General features: G+C 37.7%; 1 protein-coding gene across 1 annotated transcript in view; it reads left to right on the plus strand.

Moving 5' to 3' along the window:
• The window catches only part of ARAP2 (ArfGAP with RhoGAP domain, ankyrin repeat and PH domain 2), a 2,678,178-nt gene that overhangs the window by 1,983,227 nt on the left and 671,996 nt on the right, over positions 1 to 22,955 (plus strand). Inside the window, exon 26 of the mRNA XM_044062089.1 lies at positions 12,733 to 12,850. Within this exon, the coding sequence (XP_043918024.1) occupies positions 12,733 to 12,850 (118 nt within the window). The remainder of the gene's footprint in view (positions 1 to 12,732; positions 12,851 to 22,955) is intronic.

A 22,955-nucleotide genomic window follows, 5' to 3' on the forward strand; every position in this document is an offset into this window, starting at 1 on the left:
TGGGGTCTTTTGATCTATAATTAGATTAATTTATTTCCGGAATTGCTTTGGAGAATATAAGAGTTGGGTTTGCTTGGTTTTGTGTAGGTGTGACTTGCGCATTGGGATGGGTTGTTTAATTAATATTCTGGGGGTACTGTGGTGGGTTCAGTTGTTGGAGGATGAATTAGACTTTCACTTGTGACAAACTTCATCCCACGGTTTTAATAGTTGTTTTACTTCTTTGGTTATCTATTTTGGTACTTGGGCTATAATAACCTTTTTACTTCTGAGAACTGGTCATATAGGTAAAGGAGCATTGTGGTCAGGGTGGTAGAGTTAATGCTTGGGTCATTTTTGGAGAGAGAATGATGCTACGAGACTGATGAGAGATATTTTTGAATTAGATATACTGTCAGTAGATTGAGGTCTGAAGAATTTGAGGATAGTTATGAGTGTTGTAGATTTTCTGGTGATGAAAAGTGGTGGGACAATGGTTGTCAGAGAATGGGGATGTTGGAGATAGAGCTGGGCATAACAGTGATGATAAAGTTAAGAGCAAAGTGACTATTAGATCTGTAGTTAGTCCTCATGGTTTGTGTGATTAGTTATAGAAGGTCATGGTCAGCCAGAAAGTGAGAGGTATCTGAGGAGCATAGATCTTAGAATTTGAGATTTAAGTCTCAGAGAATGACACATTCATTTGTTTTGGTGATGAAGGCAAGATGGTTAGAGATGAAGGTAGTAAATTTTATTAGTGAGGATGGGGGTCGGAAGTAGGTGGTGGCTAGGTAAATATTTGTTTATTTAATAATGGAAATTTTTAAAGAATCTAGTTTAGGCTTGAGTGGGACTCAGTTTTAGCTTGGGTAAAGATGATGGTGTTGGGATTGTTTTTGTGGAGAATTACTTTTTCCCCACCAGGAGTTTTTTCAAGGTCTGGAATCCTAGAGGATATTGTTTAAGATAATAGGAGGTATTGGAAGTTTGGACTAACATGTATGAGCCAAGATTTAGTTATTGTAAAAATCACCAAATTATGGTATAGGGTGAAAGCATTACCCTGGTTAATTCTGTTGTTGATATAATGGACATTACGAAAGGAAGTTTGGGGAGAGGGATCATTATAATGCTGGTCTGCTGGGGAGAGCAATGGCTGTAAAGTAGGCCTGGTGTAGAGAGGGGTGGGTGCAAAACTGGCCTGGTGGGGATAGTGATGGGTGTAAAGGTGACCTGGTGGAGAGAGGGTTGGTTGCAAAGCTGGTCTGGTGGGGAGTTGTGATGAGAAGGAAGACAGAAGAGAAATATAACCGTAGGTGGTAGTAAGAGGAAGTAAGGAGACTTGGTAAAGAGCTATACTAAGAAGAACAGGTAGAGGCAGTTTAATAATGACATGTGTCTGTTTAAGGGGCACGGATTTTTAAGAGGAGAGAGGTGAGAATAAATTGCAGGCTTGGAGAGTGGCTGCGGAATTGTTGGTGGGAATGGGGCAAAGCAGACCACATCAGCCTTTGCATGTGTAGTGTGATGGGGAGTTACAGAATCCAGAAATGAATATGGACTGCTGTCCATAGCATAAATCCAGTAAGCATGCTGAGTTTTTTCTTACTTGATGGAGAAAGTAGTTTTGAGAGTATTAATGTTCTTTTATGCACCGAGTAGGTCAGCACCTGTGTGTGTTGCTGTTTCTCTGTCCTTTTGGCACTTTAAGACAATACAGGTTATGGATGGCAATCAGTTTACAGAGCAGTAGTTACAGATCCAAGTCTTCAACAGTAACATGAGAGTAGTGCTATTTTAAGTGAGAAAGAAGTGTGTATACATTTGTGGTTTAATAAAAAAACAGTGAAAATGGCTATATATACTGAACCGCTACAAGGACTATCAAGCACACATCTTGACCACATAATGTTTAACTGCTAACTACAGATATTAGCTTAAGCAGATGTGCTTTGTAACAATGAAATATTTAGGAAGTATTTGGTCTCAACCCCAGGTTTCCTAGTGCAGGTTTTTTAGGTGTGGACAAGGCAGTCAAGTAAAGGGCATGATCTGCATTAAAAAGAAAATGAAGAAATGGAGAGGACAAAGAATTAAGACTGTCAGTGAAGTTATTTAAAAAGAAATATTATCAATAAGAAGAGAAAGGAGCATTCAGAAGTAATAGTGTTATGGAATAAAGCGAGCTATCAAAAGTCAAATGAAAGATAATGTGCAAGGTGCATGCAAGTAAACTGGAAGTAGAACCATACGGGTACTGTCTTACACTTACTCCATATAGATGATATGTTGCTAACTCAATAACATCAAAGCCCTTAAAATAGCAGTAACATCCTCATATCTCATCAGTCTGAAACTGTACGGTGCACAGTTCCAAAAGCAAGGGTCATACCGCTCAACCTCTCAGCACAAGAAATCTGGACAAATCCAGAAATAATAATAGGACAAAAACCCAAAAATAGGGACAGATTTTAAATATACTGCTCCTATTACATTAGAAAGATGTTAGAATAACATTTTTTGCTTTATTGTATATTTTTCTGAAGAATATGAAGTCTGAAACTCAAATGTCTGTCATTATTTAGATTTATTTAGTGACTTCAATTCTCAGTGATTTGCCAGACAACCACAAATTTTATGACGAACAGACCAAAAATAAGAGTGGAAAATCTGGACGTTCTCAGAAATCTGGACAATTGAGAGGTATGCCGAGGTTCATACCAGTATAGAAGAGATTCATTCAGATGTACATTTTGTACCAAATATTCTGTGGAAGTTTTAAAAACCAGTTCAGTTTTTTTGTATGAAAAAATAATTTAAAAAAGTTTGTTATAATGACTTACACTTGTCAGCCAGTGTTGTGCACTTGTTTGCAGACTTGTTAGTAAATTGGGGTGGAGTAGAACTTAAATAGTTAATAGGGATCTGCAGTACATGAAAGAGATGGTGTAGAACAAACTGTCCTACACAGTAATCTTATTCCTTAATTTGTATGTTAATTTCTCTTTTCTTGGATGGGAAGCAAATGCAGTACGAGAGTTTTTGCATTAGTGGTCACATGTCTGTGCACAATCAGTGTTACTGGGTAGTTATGGAGTCAAGGAAAGAATACTAACTGCTTTCCAGATCATAAATCCAGTAAGCAGGCTGAAGTTTTTCTTACTGGACTGACAGTATAGTTTCAAGAGTATTGATGTTTTTTTCATGTACCAGGTAGGTCAACATATGTGTGTGTTATCGTTTCTCGGCCCTTTTCATATTTTCATAAATTGTTACCAGGCTAATGATCCAAGGGGCCTTTCTAAGCCTAACCAAGTTTTCCTGAAAGAGTAATGATGTCCTGCATCCAAATAGGACATTGAGGGCCAGGCATTTATAAGCTATCTCTGTTCTTAAGGGGCATGGGTGCCAGGTCTGGAGTAAAATCCCCACCCCCTTGTTTAGGTTGTGCTTAAAGTGGGTAATAAAAAAACTCAGCTTCACAAACAAAATTCAAGTCCCTAGACCTTGCATTTCTCATACGTTTTGACTTGCGAATATGTAGGAGACTCATAAGTGTGGGGTTTGTGGATGCCTTGTAAGCCAGGCACAGATCACCCCTCAGTAGTCAATTGGAGACTGAGTAGAGGGTAAGGGCTTTAAGGTGCTCTGCATAAAACAGATTTGTTACACCTTGTATTTGTTTTGTAAGGAACCTTTGAGGTTGCTTTAGATGCTGCATATGCCTGGTCAAGTAAATGCCAAAGGAAGCATTGTACTCTATGACTGGTCTGATAAGGGCAGAGTGCAGTAGGATAATTACCTCTTTGGACCTAGATGCCATGCCCTTATGTATAAGTTGTGCAACATAAAAGGATTTCCTCACCACTGTGGCCATGTGGTGGTTGAAGGTAAGGCTACTGTCTACATGCATACCCAAGTCCCTGACCACTGGATTGACTCTTATGGGTGTATTATCAACAAGGTAATTAACTGAGAGGGCTGCTTTCCCAAAGGATACAATTATGCATTTCTTAGCATTGAGTTTAGGACCATGGCTTTGGCACCATTTGTTAGTCAGAAATAGACCTTCTTGAAAAATGCTAGTGTCTGCAGGGGAGTTGATGATAATCCCCTGCTTACAGTCATCTACAAACTTAGTCAGCCATAAACCTTCAGCATTTGCTTCCATTTCAGAGACATAGATTCAAAAAAGGAGCTGGCCCAATACTGAGCCTTGGGGGACGTCTCTACTGACTGGCCTCTTGGTGGAGGAAGCCTCACCTATGTTGACCTCTTGGGTTCTATCAGTGAGCCATTTGGCCATCTAGGTGGTGATAAAATTAAATTAGTGAGCTTGTCTATAATGCTCGAGTGGGGTATTGTATCAAAGCCTTAGCTAGGTTGAGGTAAGCTGTGTGCACAGTCTTACCTTCATCCAGTACTTTGGTGACCCTCTCAAAAAAGTCCACCGGATTTAATAGGCATGACCTTCCTGTAACACAGCTGAACTGTGATGGATCTAGCATTTGCAGGTTATCCAGGTCCTCATTTATCATGTCCATGATGATTCTTATTATGGCCTTACATATGAAACTAGTAAGACTTATGGGCCTGTAGTTACCTGGATAAGTGGTTGGTCCTCATTTGTGCAGGGGAATGACTGTAGCCATCTTACATTCCTTGGGTGCAAACTTGACTGAAGGCTCCAGTTGAAAAGCGATTCAAGTGGACCAGAGAGGTCATGTTTCATGCTATTTTTTAAACATCCTAGAATGTTATTGTACCCCATTGGTGTAGTGCTTTTGGCCTTGGAAAGTGCATTAATGATGTGTTCTCTAGTAATGGTTGGGGAGGATTGTGTTACATGGCATTTCCTTTGGACTATCTGGGGGGAGAAATTTGAGCTACACATTGGTGTGTATTTCCTCTTAGGTTAGGGCCATGCCTGTAGAAAACTTTGTGGTTGTCCTTTGCCTGAGAAGCTATTTTTTTCTTCAAATTTAGCCTTTAAAGTATTAATTAACCCTCTTATCTGCCTGTTTAGATTGGTCAGGGGGCTTTTGGTATGTATAGCTTTGTTCCTCCTGTGATGAGCCTTCTTTACCTTGGGGCAATAACTAAAGAGTCACTAAAATCAGGGATACAAATACACAATTTCCCCTAAGAGTACACTGAGAACAGGTTCCAAAACCTGGGACTAGACTATATGCTTAACTCCAGGTCCCAAAATGAGTCTCCACACTAACCACTGCAGAACACTGTGTCTCAGTTCTATGTATCTGACACACTCACTCTTAAATGTCTAATATTCACACATACTCACCCTCTTGGAAAGACTGACACAGATTTATCTGCTGTGTTTCTTTGTCCAAATTACAAGGTAATGGCTGCCACCAGTCCAATACCACAGTACCCTTCAAAAGAGGTGTTTGGTTATATTGGGTAAAATCAATATTGATACAAATGGTAGCATGTAACCCAAGCAGTAAGCCTTTTTGGAGTGGCCCTTATGATATCACATTAGGCATAAACACTCTCAAGTTATAAAAAAGTATTCACTAAATACGCAGCCATAATTAGAGGTAGTAAATATTTCATATTAAATAAAAGGATTTAATACATGTAAACACTGAATAACTGATCCCAATAAACACCAGAGTTTCACCCACAGGAAATAAGAAAATAATACTGTAGGATAGATATTGCATTGATTTTAGAAAACCTCTAACAAACTAGCTGTAGTTCTATGACCCTGTCTAATCTAAATAATTCAGCAAGGCAAGATTACCTGCTGTGTTTCTTTTCCCAAATTACAAGCTTACTTCTACAAGGCAAGATGATGAATTATGTCCACACTCCAGGCTGTTGTCTGTCCTCAGCGACTGTAACAACTACTATGGAAACAACTACTACTGCTAAACAGCTGACTCAGAACCTGCTTTTAATGCAGATTTTTAAAAGCAACAGGAAGCTTCTATGAGAATTATACTCTCTCATATCAGACTTTGAAAAATAAACAAACAGCTGCAGTGAAGATTCTATTCTGCCAGCTCTGGCACACAATGATGTCACATCTAGTTCAGCTGCCTCTGGCATAGCATACATTCAGAATTCTCTTTAAAAAAAAAACATGCATATTTGGTCAGTGAGAAGAACACTGCTTGACACTCAAAACATCCCATATAAATCAGAGTGACAATCAAAAGACTTAAATTTATTTACAAAATTATAGCTAGTCATAGTGGCCTATGTAACACAGGGTAATTTACAGTTATTTACAAAATGTCAGCCAGTCATGCTAGCACAGATGCATTATCTAATATCCTCACTCCTCCTACACTTGACCACGATTTTTTTTCTTTTGTTATATAACCAGTTGATATTGTGATGGCTTGTGTTTTGAGTTTGTCTTGTTCTTATTTTGAGTGGACAAAGCTCAGTCTATACAGCTATCAGTATGGATGTACAGTGATTTTGTAAATAGCTCAGTGTATTCTGTGATATTTACTAGTTTTGGAGGTGCTTGGAATTTAGGCAAGGTGTTGCTTACTAGAGAGAAGTTAGTCTTGAAATAGTTCCTAAACATTTTTGGTTTTGCTGGATCCCAGGATTTAATTTTTATTTCAAGTAATACTGCCTTATGGTTAGATATGGTGATCGAAGTTATTACATTGGGTGAGGAACACTGACCTCCCATGCTAGTGAGTACAAGGTCAAGGGCATTTGTACCCCTGGTAGGAGAATGGATCAACTGTTTTGGGATGCTGGTATTAAGAACGTTTAGGAATCACTGCGCTTGTGCATTAGAAGTGGTGTTGGATTCCCAGTCTACAGAGGGGTAGTCAAAATCCTCCCTGAATATTGTATTGGGTTGAACAGTGAGGGACTCTAGTATACTGAGATAGGTAATATAGGTTTCCTGTGACATGGAGGGGAACCTACCTGTATGTTACAATGATATGATACAGCACTCTGCTTATGGTGAATTGCACATGTATGTGTTCCAGTGGGTTATACACTTTAACTAGTATGGATGTGAGATTAGATTTAATACAGATTGACACTCCTCCTGTGAAGTAGCTGATTTGGAGGTGTGAAAGGCATTCCAACCTTGCATTGCTAGGGTACTCTCAGTGACTTTAAATAATGTCTCGGTTACTACACAGATGTGTGCATTGTCCAAGGGGAGGAGAGCTTGGAGGGAGTGAAGTTTCTTGTTAAGACTTCTAGCATTAAGCAGTACCATCTTCAGATATTTCTTCATAGGTGTAGTTAAGGTGATAGGTTTATCAATTTGGCATTGCCTAAATAAGGTAATATGGGGGTTGAAAAGGTCTTTGCCATATCTGAAACCCTACAGTGGATAAGTGCAGACCATCTCTGGCAAAGCACCTTGGTCTGTCAACCATGTCCTCAAAGGCTGCCAAACATTGTATCCCCCTGGAATGACACTAGAAGCTAAGCCAGTTGTTAAAAATCAATAATTTTATGTTGGTAACATGACATCATCCTTGGAGAAGGTAGTATGCTGCTTAGTGCTAGGCTCATACCTGCCTGAGACAAATGATCATTGAGCTCGATCATGTCTCACTTCATATAGTCAAGGGAGGTATGTCTCAGGTCATTAACACACATGTGGACTATGATGGAGTCATACTGGTATCTGTTGTTCAATGACCTGAGTACCTGTGTGACTTGTCAGATCCTAGCCCCGGACAGGCAACTAACCATGACTCTCCTTACCAAGTCTGGTGATGGGAAGATCGGTGTACCTCATTATAGAATCACTGATGACCAGGAGATTTGGCTGAGTGCCAGTTTGCCTTAAGGGTTTGGCAGTGGAGGCATTGGATACAATGTTACTATGTGTAGCAGTGGTTGGTGTTTTAACAGTGTTTATGTGATGGCTGAGGACCCTTTCTTTGTTTATTCTGTGCAGGATGTCTTAGTGTTTTAGGAAGGTATCTTCTTAGTGCCTCAGCATAAGTAGTTTTATGTGTAGGGTCTTTACCCTGTGCAGTAGGCATGAGTCACATGTCAATGACAGAATTTATAGGATTAGTTTTGCTTGTATGAGAGAGTTTTGCCTCCAACATTAAAGTTTATTTACACCTCTAACATACACTGTCTGTTTTATTAAGAATAAGTGGGTTATCAGTGTACACAAGGCAATTGTTTCAATGCCTTAGAATACCCATCTCAACCAGAATAGCCTTAGAGAATGTCGGGAAGTGCATAGCCATGACCACTGATTTACTAGGGAGGGGTGAAGAAAATTAAATATTGAACAAGTCAATCAGACAAGCAACTTGATGAGGTACGCTCAGCTATGAGCAAACTAGGTGCTCTAGTAGTTAGAAAATGTCTATATAGTCAGTAATGCCGCAAGCGTGCAGACCACATACCAGAACAAAGATACTTAGAATAACTAGCACAATAAGCCTTCACCAGCAATTCCCAGCTAAGAAGGGTGAAGGCTACCCTCTCCTCCCATAAGAGTGTAGACCACACACCTTCTTAATGTAAAATAACTGGCTTGAAGACCAAGCACTTAGACCAGAACTAAGACACTTTTAGAATAACAGACGCAATGAGCCTTCAACCAGCAATTCACAACTTAGAAGGATGTAAGCTATCTCTCCTGCCACAAGGGTGTAGACCACAAGTCTTCCTTATGTAAGATAACTGGTTTGAAGCTCAAGTGCTTAAATCAAAACTAAGATGCTTAGAATAACAGTTACAATGTAAACAGGCTACTAACAGCCAGTAATTAATGCAGCAGAATAAATGCAACTGAAAATGGTAAGAACAAGCAGTACAAGGCAAAATAAAGTAGGAAGAAACACAGATACAATAAAAGCAGCTGAATAATTGCATATTTAAGTAAGTGGGAAGGGAGAAATCAAAGATAATTCAAGTTTAAGAGCCTTCGCACCTGATCTCTCCGTATTCAGTAGAATGAGTTGATGAGATGGGACTGGGAGGCATGTCCAAAATCAGACTTACAGTAGGGGTGGGCAAATCAAAAGCCACTAAGTTTAAATTTAAAAGTACAACAACAGCTGGGTGAGTGGATGGGAAAAATCAGATGCAGACATAGATCAGCAATAGTCAGGCAGAGAACAGCAAGCAAGTCAAACAAGCACTCCAGCTAAATAAAGATGCCTCCAAATATTGCTAGTTAAATGAGGAATGCTATTTCTCAGCTCCTCTCACTAATTAGCTAGATGTTATTCACTGTCTGCAAAGGAATTCTTTTTTAACTTTTCTAACTGATGCTAGCCAGGACCTCTTAAAACTCCAAAAGAACAAACAGTCTTAAAACAAAACAAATGCAATATAAGAAAAAGATAAAAAAATCAAAGTAACCAAACCTTAAATGAAAAACTACATTTCAAAAGCAAATGCAAACAGACATCTGCAATAGTCAGGCAGAGAACACTTAAAGACAATACAAGTCATGAATGGCAATCAGTTTACAGAGTAGTAGTTACAGATCCCCAGCCTTTAGCAGTAAAACAGCAGTAGTGCTATTTTGAGAAAGACGTGTGTATACGTTTGTGGATTAAATAAAACAACTGTCTCACTTTTCAATAGAATTTTCACTGATATACTTAACCACTTTGCCCTCTGTAGAACCAAAAGATTCAGATCCAAAACAGCCCCCTGGCTAACCAAAGACACATAACTACTTATGCATCACCGAGACAAAACCTGGAAATGCTACCAAAAATGCAAAACTCCCAACTCTCTTGCCGAATACAAGCAACTACAAAATCAAGTAAAAAAACAAATAGCCACTGACAGTAAGTCCTACTATCTTAAACTTCAAAATATTCATAAAACCATCCCCAAAATGTTTTGGAGTAGCATTGCAACAATACTATCCCCAGGTAAAAAAGAGAACTCTTGCCCTGACCCAGACGCACCTGACCTCCACCTAGCTACCCAATTCAACTCATTTTTCATTGACTCTATAGGCAAACTCACCTCCTCTTTCCCTAACAATATCCCTCCCAACATAACCGAAACCAAAAATTCAACCTCCAATTACTGAGTCCTCCCCATTTACTCTCAAATCCATTCCTACCCACACTATAAAAAGCTCCTACTAAAGTTAAAACCTTGTTCTAATGCCCCAGATGACATTCCATCCACCTTTCTCAAACTAACCCTGATGGCATAGCCCTTCCCATCAGCATCCTAATCAATTGCTCCATCCAGGAGTCCTACGTACCACACCTTTCAAAAAAGGCCTTCATCATCCCCCTCCACAAAGGAGGTAACAACTGTTCAATCTCCAACTTTTGCCCTATTGATATCCTATCCCCTATCTCTAAGATACTCAAAAAATTCACCTGTAACTATTACCCTACCTACTGGACAACCAACTACTGACTCCTACCCAACATGGGTTTAGACCAGGACATAGCACCACCACTGCCCTCCTTTCCTTCCTCGAAATCATCAGCTCTGCTCAAGACTCTGGTAACATAGTTTCTTCCCTCTTCCTCAACTTATCCAAGGCTTTCGAAACTGTCTCCCATGAGCTCCTCCTTTCTAAACTCTCTCATCTTAACCTCTAATCTTCTTCTATCATATGGTTCACCAGCTATCTTTCAGCCAGGGAACATGCTGTAAAATGGAACTACTGTACTTCGTCTTTCCTTCACACCCCAACAGGTGTTCCTCAAGGCTCTATATTGGGTCCCTCACTATTTAATGTTTTTATCAATGATTTCCACCAAAAGATCCCCAATGCTAAACTCGTATAATACGCAGACGGCTCTACTGTCATCTGCTTGCCAAAGCTCTACCCATATTAATAAACCTTACTCAAGGGGCCTTCTCCTCCACTGAGTCCTGGATGCTTGACAGCCATCTAGCCCTTGATGCCTCCAAATCCAAAATAATTATCTTTACCCCTTCTAGACATACTGCTGTTGACATAGCATCCTTCTCTATACTCAGTCTAAACAAAACATCTATTGAAATAATTCCCTATACAAAACTTTTGGGCGTCCTTATCGATGACCCACTAAAGTTTGACATCCACCTACAAACCAATATAAAAAAACTCATCAAAAACTTAGAATGCTTTATCGACACAGTTGCTACCTTTCTCTGTCTTCTAGACAACTTCTATCTACCTCCTACCCTCCCTTTTGTATGGAGCTCCACTACCCACTAATCTCCAATCAACCCTGAAATCAAAACTTTCCTTGTGCTGTAATAAAATTTCCAAATTTGCCACAAGATCCAAATCCTCCACTCATCATTGTAACTCCCTCCATGCTCTAAACTGGTTGGAACTCCCAGGCTACCTAAATTTCATTCAACTAATAACAGCACACAAGCTCATTTTTAAACCTTCTAACTGTCCATCACTGTCCTCTTCCTTAAAACTTCACCAGCCACACAGAACACTTAGATCCACAAATCAGAACCTCTTGGAACTTTACAAGCCTTTACACACACCAGGGCAACTACTACTATCATTCTCCCTTGCTAGATTATGAAACTTTCTTCCCCCTCACATCAGAACTACCCAGAATCTGTCTTCCTTTAAAACCTTACTCCACTCTCACCTCTCCTCTCTCTGGGGGTGCTCTTGTACCCATCCTACCTGAATCCTGGTAACTGTTTCTACTTTATCCTACTCACAATCTCTGCCACTGCTTAAATTCCTTTGTCTAAAATTATGTTGTACTAAATGAACATGAATTTGTTATTTTTGTAAATATCTTACAAGTGGTTGACTTAGCTCATATATTTCAATGTTTTTATAATATTGTCTTTCTGTATATTGAATGTTACATTGTTGCTCTATATGCTGTACTAATATATTTTATATTGTCTTTCTGTATATTGAATGTTACATTGTTGCTCTATATGCTGTACTAACATATTTTATATTGTCTTTCTGTCTGGAGCTTTTCTCCTTGGGCCTCCATTGAAAGCAGGCTACCTTGGCCCAATGGACTTTCCTGGTTAGCAAACTGAAGTAAATAAATAAATAAAACTAAAAATGGCTACATATACTGAACAGTTAAGGGGACTAAACCATGCATCTAGGCTACATAAATGTTTAACTAAAAACTGGATTGATTAGGTTAAGCAGATGTACCTTGCAACAATGAAGTCTTTAAGAGATTTTGGACTCATCTCAGGTTTTCTTGTGCAAGTTTTGAAGTGTGGATGAGCCAGTCAAATAAGGGGCATGACCCTTGTGGACCAAAGTTGCATACTTTAGAGACTAAGACTAAGGATGTTTCCTTTTTTCCAAGATGTCCTTTTAATTCTGATCTGTTCTGACACTTAGACTTCCCAGTTTGATTTTTCTTGTCATTGTTAAAACATTAAATTCAGCATTTGTTCCAAGAAGTGTATTCAGAGCTCTGCTGTATGGTGCTCATTGGTGTTTTATGATTGAGCTTTATACTTTGACAAATGGGGTGCAGTTTTTATTTGTTATGTAGCTTATATTTGGTGGCATATGTTTTATATAACGATGTAAGCATTTTGTTTATCTTAATAAGATGGGAGCTAACAGAATCTGTATTGTGAACTCGATTCATATTCTGCATGCATGCTGTTTTTTCTGCCTTGTCTAAGGTTCACAATATCGGTTCAACATTTCATATAATTTTAGTTTCTAAGTCACCTGTACTATACCCTTTGTTTAGCAATAATAGGATTAAGTATTTTTTCCATAAGTAGCTTTCTATTTTAGAATGAAATTATTGTATTTAATTTAATTATGTTTTGTAGGTATCACCTGCAATGAGTGCAGAGGAGATGGCCACTTGCGTGCTAGAAACAAAGAATATTGTGCCTGAAAAGAATGAGATATGGTGTACATTTGAAGTAATCGAGAATGGAGAACTTGGTTAGTAGCTCTGTACCATAACATTTTATCTAACTTGTTTCATAAGTAATTGTTTCCTTATTCATGTAATGATTTTCATGTAATTTGGAGCTTTTCTCCCCAGCCTCCACTGAGAATGGGTCCCAAGCCCAATGGACTTTCCTGGTCAACAAATGTCAATAAATAAATATAATAAACAGCTATTTCCACTCAGCTTCAGCCTGCTTGCATTCATGGTTGTGACTAAGCCAAGACAACATACAGCAGGGACCAATCATATTTCTGCAAACAGCATATCTATTCCTCAGTGTTAGCAGATTCAAATTGTGCAGTTTATCTGTTGTTTAAATTAAGAATACATCTTTCAGTGATTACAGGTGTAGGACTTGTGCTGCCTCTGTGTAGCAGACAGGCTATGGCTATAGATATATTTTTATTACAGTAAAAGTTTTGTTTCATACATCAAATGCTAAGAAGGCATGGTGACATTTGTTTTAAATACAAAAGGTTGTCCTTTTCGGAGGATTTGTCTTCATTCTTAAAATGTATGTCTTTGTTATCAAGAGTAACAAGTATGAAAAGCTGATTTCACTTTTAGTCATATTGTTGACATACAGCTTTACAGCACCCTGAAGACTCTCAGAACTGATTTATATGAAAACAATGACAGATTAGTCATTTCTTGTCATTTTTAGAGTTGAGGTATATTGCTATTTAAAGATGCCTTTATCTCCCATCATACAAAATCAGTATCTTGCTGTAATCATATTTTGCATGCCATCAGTGCAAACCACACAGTTTAGATCACATATTCATTAATATTTTTATTGTGATTTAGAAAGAGGCCTTTTTCTATCAAGTCATCTCTTTCATTTTACTAACTGGATAAGTAAGCCGGTCTTTTCTCAGACCCTTTTCACCTGTAGCCATCAACACTTTTTTTGGGGGGGTGTGGCTGGAATACCTGGAAGAAAAAAGAAACATGCTTCCATGGAGAATACATCCAAATGTCTACAAAGGCAAAGACCAGAGGACAGACTTGAATTGTGGTATTGTGAGGCAGAGAGCTTAACTTCGGAGTTGCCTCTACACTGCTATCCTGTTGTAAATTGGTTACACATATTCCTGTGTTTTCAGCAGTGCATTCTATCAAAAATGGCATGTTGTCTCTTGCCTTTTAACTTTCATTTTAACTGCATAGAACACATTTCTGTAAGGTATGTGGCACAACCAACTAAGCAATAGTTTTCCCATGAACTAGATTTAGTTTGCGCAAAGTCTAAATCTGTTTTTCACTTGTCGCTATTACTGTTTAGATAAATTGCTTTTGGAAGCTGCTTGCCTTCTGGAAATTAACTTGATGTGCGATTTGCTTGGTATTGGGGCTGGGTATATTGGTTTTGTCTTTCTTTTACCAAGTAAGAAATTTCACTGCCATGTTTACACAATAACTGTTTTGTCCTTTGCAAGTGCATCCTACTGAAGATATAGTAAATGAGGTTGCCTGAACAACTAAAAGATTCACTGTTATTCACAGAGATGCTTTCCAGTTTTCCTGGCATTCCCTTCCTTAAGCTGGCGAGGTTTGGTTGGAATCAGAAGATCAACATTGTACAGACTGGTTGTAATCCATCCTCAGCCATGAAACAGAAGTCTCCCCTCCTTATATGTTGGTGTTCAGACTATGTGCAGTTAGGCTGCCACTGGGAGCAATGCAGCAATTGCCTCATGTACACAGACAACCCTCTCCTCCTACCACCCAACACTACAACCTGCAAGAGATGCACTTGCATAGCCAAACTGGAAGCAAGCTCTCTCCACCCAAGATTGTGCTAGATAGTCAAGAGGAGAAGGTTAACACTCACACTACTCCTCAAGCAACACATAGATCTTCAAAACCCACACCACCAACACCCTCACATAGCAACACTAAACCCTCATATGCGGATGCCGTTAACAGTAGCCTGCCCAAGCAGCAAAAACCTCCGAAGCTGAAATGCAAACAAACACCAGTCACAACCAAAGTGTCACATAGCTCACAACACCAGTGTGCCACCCAACAACAGCCCCTAAGGCAAGACAATGTACCCAACACTTTAGTCATAGGTGACTCTATAGTCAGGCACACTGATGTCCCACTCACCAGGCTGAACAAGGAGAAAATTACAGTCAACTGCCAGTCGGGTGCCAGGATGTGCCACATAATGCATGCACTCAAGTCACTCCACAACAAGTAGAAATATGACTCTTTCATTGTCCATATTGGAGTGAATGACTTGAGACGTACCTCCCTGGACTGCATGAAAAGAGACATGGAAGAGCTCTCGGATCATGTGGCCCAGGCAGGTGTGACCCTAGCCCTGAGTAGCATCATGCCTTCGCCCAGAATGATACCACAGTATAAGGACAAAATGATTGACTTCAAAAGTTGGCTAAGTTTCTGGTGTCATTCAAAGGGGATCTAGTATCTGTCTGCCTGGGATGACATAATCAACAGACCACGATGCTTTGCCGGAGATGGTCTGCACCTGTCGCCCCTGGGATTCAGATTACTGGCTAAAGCTGTTGCTACCCCTGTAGTGCCTTTTTTAGCAAAGTCAAAGGACAAAACCACCACCATAACAGGTACAAGCATGCAAAATCTGAAGGTAATGCTACTCAATGCTAGAAGTCTAAACCTCAAAATGCACTCTCTCAAGGCACTCCTAAAAATGGAGAAAATTGATATCTGTGCAGTAACTGAGACCTGGTTCAAGGCTCCAGAGAGCACCCCTGCAGTACCCGGCTACAACTCTTACCACACTTTTCGGCCACTAAACCAGGACCAAAACACTAAAGGTGGAGGAGTGTCCATATTCACCAAGGATATTCACACCACCAGGCTAGTTGCCCAACACAGTGCATCTGAAATTCTCCAGGTGCAACTAACACTATGTAAGACTGCAATCCAAATTGTAGCTTGCTACAGATCCCCCACCATGCCCCAAGATTCTCACTGCACCTTTCTAAACATACTGGAAAATATTAAGATACAACCAAACATCCTAATACTGGGTGATTTCAACTACCCTGCCATTAACTGGGGAAACCACTCATGTACCAACACCTTTGCTCAGTGGTTCTTGGAATTCATAAATTCCAATGCCCTGGATCAACTAATCCATAGTCCCACCAGGGGTTCGAATATCCTAGACCTGGTCATTACAAACATGGGAAATCAATGCTCCACACCTATGGTCACCCCCTCGTTGGTCCACATCCCCCCTCCAGTAAGGAAACCTCTGTAAAAAAACTTCTCCAAAGCCAACTTCATGCTACTCAAGTCAGAAGTGACAAACTTCATCACACCCATGCAGAAGGGAACTGAACGTTTGACTGCTGAATCCTACACTAAGGCACTGTGTGAGCACATCCCCTCATGCATGAATTGTGCCATCCCAAATAGAGCCAAGACGCTGTCCTCCAAAAAAAAAGAAAGCCAATCTGGTGGTCCCCTGCCATAAACAAACCTTACAACAAAAGGAAGAAACTGTTGCAGAAAAGATGAAAATCCCAGGATGCAAAAAACTTCCTTACCAGCCTCAGTAAGAAGCTGAGATCCCTCATAAAATCCTCCAAAGCTAGTTAAAAAATAAAATTTCCAAAGATTCCGAAGACAACCACAAGGCATTCTATAGCTATGTCAAGAATCTAAATTGCAATGCTCATGAGCTGCAACAGAATGCTATTAGATATACTGATCCCAAGGATATTGCCAGTATCCTGGCAGATCGATTCATTGTCTACTTTACCCCCTCTCACCCCCTAATGGGCACATCTCAATACCAAACGATTGCCAAATTCCAGTAATAACTGCCATATAGGTAAAACCCGCACTCTCCAAAGCTAAGAATACAGCATCCATGGGACCAGACGACATCCCAGGGCTGTGTACTACATGAACTACAAAATGAACTGGCACCTCACCTAAGTGTCATGTTTAATCATAGCCTCACCTCAGGCTTCTTGCCCACTGAGTGGCACACAACTACAATTATCCCACTCCACAAGGGGGGATCCACCTTGGATCCACCGCCCCTTCAGTCTGACGAGCCTGATCTGCAAGGCCATGGAACGTATTATCATGGAACTTATAAACAAAGACATTGGCAACCTTCAAACAAAGACATTGGCAACCTTCAAACAGTGGACCCCACCCAGTTTGGGTTTGTGAATGGCCGATCTTGTCTCCTGAACCTGATTGACTTCTTTGAATCAGTATCCAGAGCTGTGAACGAGGGCAAGGCAGTCCACACAGCCTATCTGGACCTCGCCAAGGTCTTTGACACCATCCCCCAGTCTGGAATCATTGATAAACTTACTAAGCTGGGCATTAATCCCTATGTCACTCGATGGGTTGCCAACTGGCTTACTGACAGAACCCATACTGTAAAAGTAGCTGACTCCGAATCCAGCTCCAGACAAGTGACAATTGGAGTACCTCAGGGTTTAGTCCCAGGACCGCTCTTGTTTGGCATCTACTTCTCTGAAGTACAGGCCAACACTAAGGGACTCTGGCTAACAAAGTTCGACAGATGACTGCAAACTGGGAGTCATTACTGAATCCCCAAATTATGTGGATATTCTACAAAAGGGCCTTACAGAAACAGATGCTTGGTGCCAGACCCATGGGCTCAAGCTCAATGCCAAAAAATGTATAGTTATCCTCTTTGGGGAAAAACATGTGCCCATGAATTACCACATAGGTAGCAGTACACTAAACACCGAAAGTGTGATAAGAGACTTAGGGACACAGGTGGACAGTGGTCTCACCTTTGATAACCACATCGCCACAACAGTCAGGAAATCCTTCTATTTGGCACACCTCATCACTCAGGACTTTTCATCCAGAAAAAAGGAGGTCATTGTCCCACTGTACTCATCCCTCATTGGACCCATTATGGAATAAAACGGCCCATTTGGTATATACCTCTCAAGACATCTGCAACAAGGCCACAGAAATACCTCACTAAAAGAATCGCAGGCCTAAAGCAGATGCCCTGTGCTGACCATCTAAAAAAACTCCAGCTATACTCAGTCACATGTCTACTTAGAGGTTATCTCTGCTTAGCATACAAGGCCATGTCAAACCCAGAGCTGTTGGACATGCTACACTTAAAGAAATCCCAATCCCTCAGAGCCACATGCTCCACTGATCTAAACCTTGTCATCACAATGAACAAAACATGCTGGAGGGGTAGGTTCCTGACCCAGAGACTCCCCAGACTCTGGAATAGACTGCCCATTCATGTCAAGCAATGAGCCTCTTTGGCCGTCTTCAAAAGGAACCTTGATGATTGGATGGGAGATAGGAAATTCACCCCGGGGATCACGTCAATCACCCTGCTAGACAGGGGTCCAGGGAAGTAAATATTGTGGGAAGAAATAGCCAGGGAATTGTTATGGCTAAGCTTGTATAGGCCCTAGGGCTGATCGCCTAGAATCAGCCTATGAACTTTGGAACATATGGAGTGGCAGAACTGCATGGTATTGGAACAAATTATCTAGTCCTAATACCTTAATGTACTTTTACTTTTCTAGCTCATCATGTTTCCAAATTATTCATCTCCAAGGAAGTACATGTGACACAGTGGGCTTGCCTTGCCTACTGGATGAAATTGAAAAGTCTTTGTTAATCATTCTGTGTGCTTAAACTGGAGTACCAGCTGGCAGCACAAGGCATAAAATACATTAATTATTTGCTAGTTAGAGGTATTTGAGGCAGGAAGAAACCTTCACTGCAATCCTGAGCTGTCCCAGCTTGTAATAACTTTTTCTTTTTATTTATTTATTTATTTTTAAAACAAGTTTATTATTTTTAACATACAAAATAAATATTATAGCAATCTTATACAAGCAGTAATATATAAACAGTTATAACATTTGATAAAACAACCAAAGTATTTACAAAGACATCCACTGCAAATCAAATCAATTAATTAAACTGTAACATCTTACTAATGAAACTAAGACTGTTTTAACAAATTTTGTAAAGTATCCCATATATTATAGTAAGACGTTTTTCTAATGGTTCTTGACTTTATTGTCATTAGCTCCATATGGCACACTTCAATCATAACATTTTTAAATTCATTAAATGAAGGAGGAGTATCTGAAATCTAATTTCTGGTTATTATTTTTCTAGCCACTGCTAGAATAGACCATAATAAGGGAAGTTTAACTTTTTTAACACATTTAGGAACAGGAGTGTCAAATAATATAAAGTGATTTAGAGACTATGAAATTATCTGTGAAAAGAGCCTGCAAAAAATCATTGATTAACATCCAATATTCCTTCAGTTTTATACAGTCATAAAACATATGTGCCCAATCAGCATTTATTTCTACATTACATCTCTTACATATGTTGTCTTTATTGTTTATTTTATTCATCATTAAGGGTGTATAGAAAGATCTATGTAAAAATTTCCAGGTAAAAAGTCTCCAATTAATAGAAGAAGTAGTTTTATAAGCAGATTCCAATATATATTGTTTATCTTGTTGTTTTGGTGATTCACCATTAATGGAAATGAAATAATTCCAGTAAGTATCTGAACTGTAATGTGTTTCATCTCTAATAATTTTATGTATGTGTGAGAGCTTACCTTTATCAGAAACCCTATGTTGTAAATTTAATATCAAGTAGTCAATCAGAATTGGGACAGATTCTTTAACTGTTAAAGACATTAAATCAAATTTATTAATAAGATGTTGTCTAAAAGTCTGAATCTCTAACCAACATGTTTCTCTCAAATCAAATTCTTGCTTTAAAAAGTCTAAATGTTTTGCTTTATTGTCAGACAGCAACTGATACCAATACTTTAAATCATTCTCTGTGACTAGAAGAATTCTTTCAGAGGTGGATGATAAAAGAATACCTTGTGTATACATTATAGGAAATAAGATAAAATTCCATTCCTTATACTTAGGATGCATGAATATAAAATTACGATATCTAATAATAATATTTAATGGGTAACTAGCTATATATTTTGGTGTAATAGATGAGGTACAAAACTCTTTTAGTAACCATAACATGGGATTGTTTACAATAGTATTTTTGTGTATTAATGATATTTTCGTGAAGTGCATGCTAATTAGTTCCCAATATTCCTTCCATTTTGCAACATATGACTGATCTATTAGCAATGTTATAACTTTTATAATAGAAGAGATAGCATATAAATTAAAGTCAGGAAATGATATGCCCCCTTGAGACCAACTATTAGTATGTTTCTTTAATGCAATCCTAGGTCTATTAGGTGCCCATAAGAAATTTAACATTTGTGAGTTCAATTTCTTAATAATTATTTTTGTAGGTGAGAGTATTATTGATTGTATTATGTATAATATCTTCGGGAATATTATCATTTTAATAATTGTGAGTCTTTCTTCCATGGTAAAAAACATATTATTCCAGCTATTGAAAAGATTTTGTATATTATGAAGACAGTTACTATAATTATTATGTATAGTGGATTTAATATCTTTAGTTAATATTATGCCTAAGTAAGTTATTTGACCTGAATTGGGTATATATTTGAGAAAATCATTAGTGAGAACATTTTTCCGTGCGTATATTGGTAATATTTTAGTTTTTTCTTCATTAAATATCAAACCAGAAATATTCTTGAAATCTGTCATCTTGTCAAATAATGACCGCATAGAAGAATTTGTTCCTGCTGATGTAATTAGAACATCATCTGCAAAAAGTTGGATTTTAGATATTGTATTTTCATCTATATCAAATCCTTCTATATCATTGCTGTTTCTAATCAAATTAGCCCAAGGCTCCATTATTAAAGTAAATAATAATGGTGAAAGTGGACACCCTTGTTTTGTACCTTTTAATATGGGTATTTTTGTGAGACATATGTTCCTATTTTAATGTAAGCCAATGCTCCTTTATATAGATGTTCAATTAAATTCACAAATGCATCAGAGAAATTTGTACACTTCAATAAGATAAACAAATAGTCCCAACTTACTGAGTCAAATGCTGAACTTATATCAAGACTAATGAGTGTCAAGTCTTTCTTTTTTCTGTTTGCATAATCAATTAGCGTTAAAGTTCTCCTTATGTTATCAAAAGTATTTCTATTTATAATAAAGCCTGTCTGATCTATATCTATTATACCTGGAATGATTGTCTTTAATCTGTCAGCAAATATATTCATGAACATTTTATAGTCAACATTAAGTAATGAAATAGGTCTATATGAAGTGCATCTGGTTGGGTCTTTATTGGGTTTCAAAATTGGTGAAATAAATGTGTATTGCCAGGATGGGGGAATTGATAACTCATTTTGAGCTGAAATGAAAACCTTATGTATTAATGAGTAAGTACTCTTAGGAAGAATTTTATAAATCTCTGGAATAATACCATCATTACCTGGTGCTTTGTTTGATTTAAGTTTATTTATTTGTGTGATAACCTCTGTATATGAAATATTTTTATCTATTAATTTAGTCTGTTGTTTATTAAGTTTTTTGTTCATGTTTTTAATTATAAAGTTCTTTATTTTGTGTTTAGAATCCATATTAATATTATTATGGTTAATGTTATGAAAGTGATTTCTAAATTCATCTGATATTTCTGGTAAACTAGAGACGTTCTTCTTTTTCCTTGGAGAGAAAATTTCTTTGATGTGATTTTGTTTATTCAGCCTTTTTGTTTTATTTTTAAGTCTATGTAAATATTTGGGACTTATTGAGTAAGACAAAAATTTATATTTCTCTAATGTTATTTTGACTTTGTGACTTAAAATTTCTTTGTATTTCTCATTTAATTTATTTATTTCCTCAATGACTTTTTGTCCATAATATTTTCTTTATTATTATGTTTATATGAGTCTAATTTGTTTTGAATGTCTATTAATTCCTTGTCCCAAGATTTCCTTTTATTATTATACCATCTGATACTTTGTCCATATAAATATGATTTTAGAGCATCCCAAATGTGAATAATGGAGACGTCAGGTGTAGTGTTTAAGTCTAAGAAATGTTGCACCTCTGTAAGTATATAATCTTTATAATCCTTTAGTTGAGTTAAGTATGCTGGTATTCTTTTGATCTGAACATTATAAGTACTATTTACCATAAATTCAAAGACAATTGAATTATGATCTGATATAGGACATGAAATGATCTTAGAATTAATTAAGTCTGCTACCAGTTGGTTAGAAATAAAGACTCTATCTATTCTTGAATAAGTTTTATGTCTATTAGAAAAAAAGTGTATGGTAATGATTTAGAATCTGTCTGATTATTAATATCATTCAAATGATATAATTTAATGAAATCTTTTAAATGTTTTGCATTAGATGTGATTTTCCTTTTTCCTATAGTAGTAGTATCTTTTTCATGCAGAATACAGTTAAAATCTCCTGCTAAAATAATAACTCCTATAGAAAATTATATAATCTTATTGAGATGGTGTTTCACTGTATTAGTGCCAATTCCTGGTATCCAGTATACATTAATTAATGTATATATTTTCCCATTAATCTGTATTGTAACCATACAGAACATTCCTTTATCATCTTTATAAGACTTAATAGTTTTAGGTATGGGCATATTTTTGTTCCATAAGATAGCCACTCCTCTTTTTTTCTGTGTGTGTTCTGAACTAACCAAGACTGTATATTTATTAGTGGCTAATTTATCTATATCTTTTTTCAGGAGATGTGTTTCTTGAAGGAATATTAAATTGGCTGTATGCAGATTAATATATCTCATTAAACTTGCCCTTTTACATGGGTTACTCAATCCATTAATGTTTAAAGAAATTCCTTTTAAAGTTACCATTTAACTTTTATAAACATATAAAACTTATAATCAGAGTAACATTTACTAAAATAAGTATTATTATGTCTCCTCCTTTAGGTGTTCTATTAATTATAGCTGTATTTAATGAAAATCTTATGGAATTTTGTGTAATTTTAACTTTTGTTTGTATTGACAATGAGTTTATAAAATGTGATGTGGATGTCAAAACTATATGCACATGACAATAATCAGGTGAAAATATTGTTTGGATTAAACAATGCATCCAGCCTGGAGTTAAGAACTCCAACTTCGAGTAGCA

This window comes from Protopterus annectens, chromosome 2.part1 (genome assembly GCF_019279795.1).
Source record: "Protopterus annectens isolate FY-2018-M chromosome 2.part1, PAN1.0, whole genome shotgun sequence".
Classification (NCBI taxonomy): Eukaryota; Metazoa; Chordata; order Ceratodontiformes; family Protopteridae; genus Protopterus; species Protopterus annectens.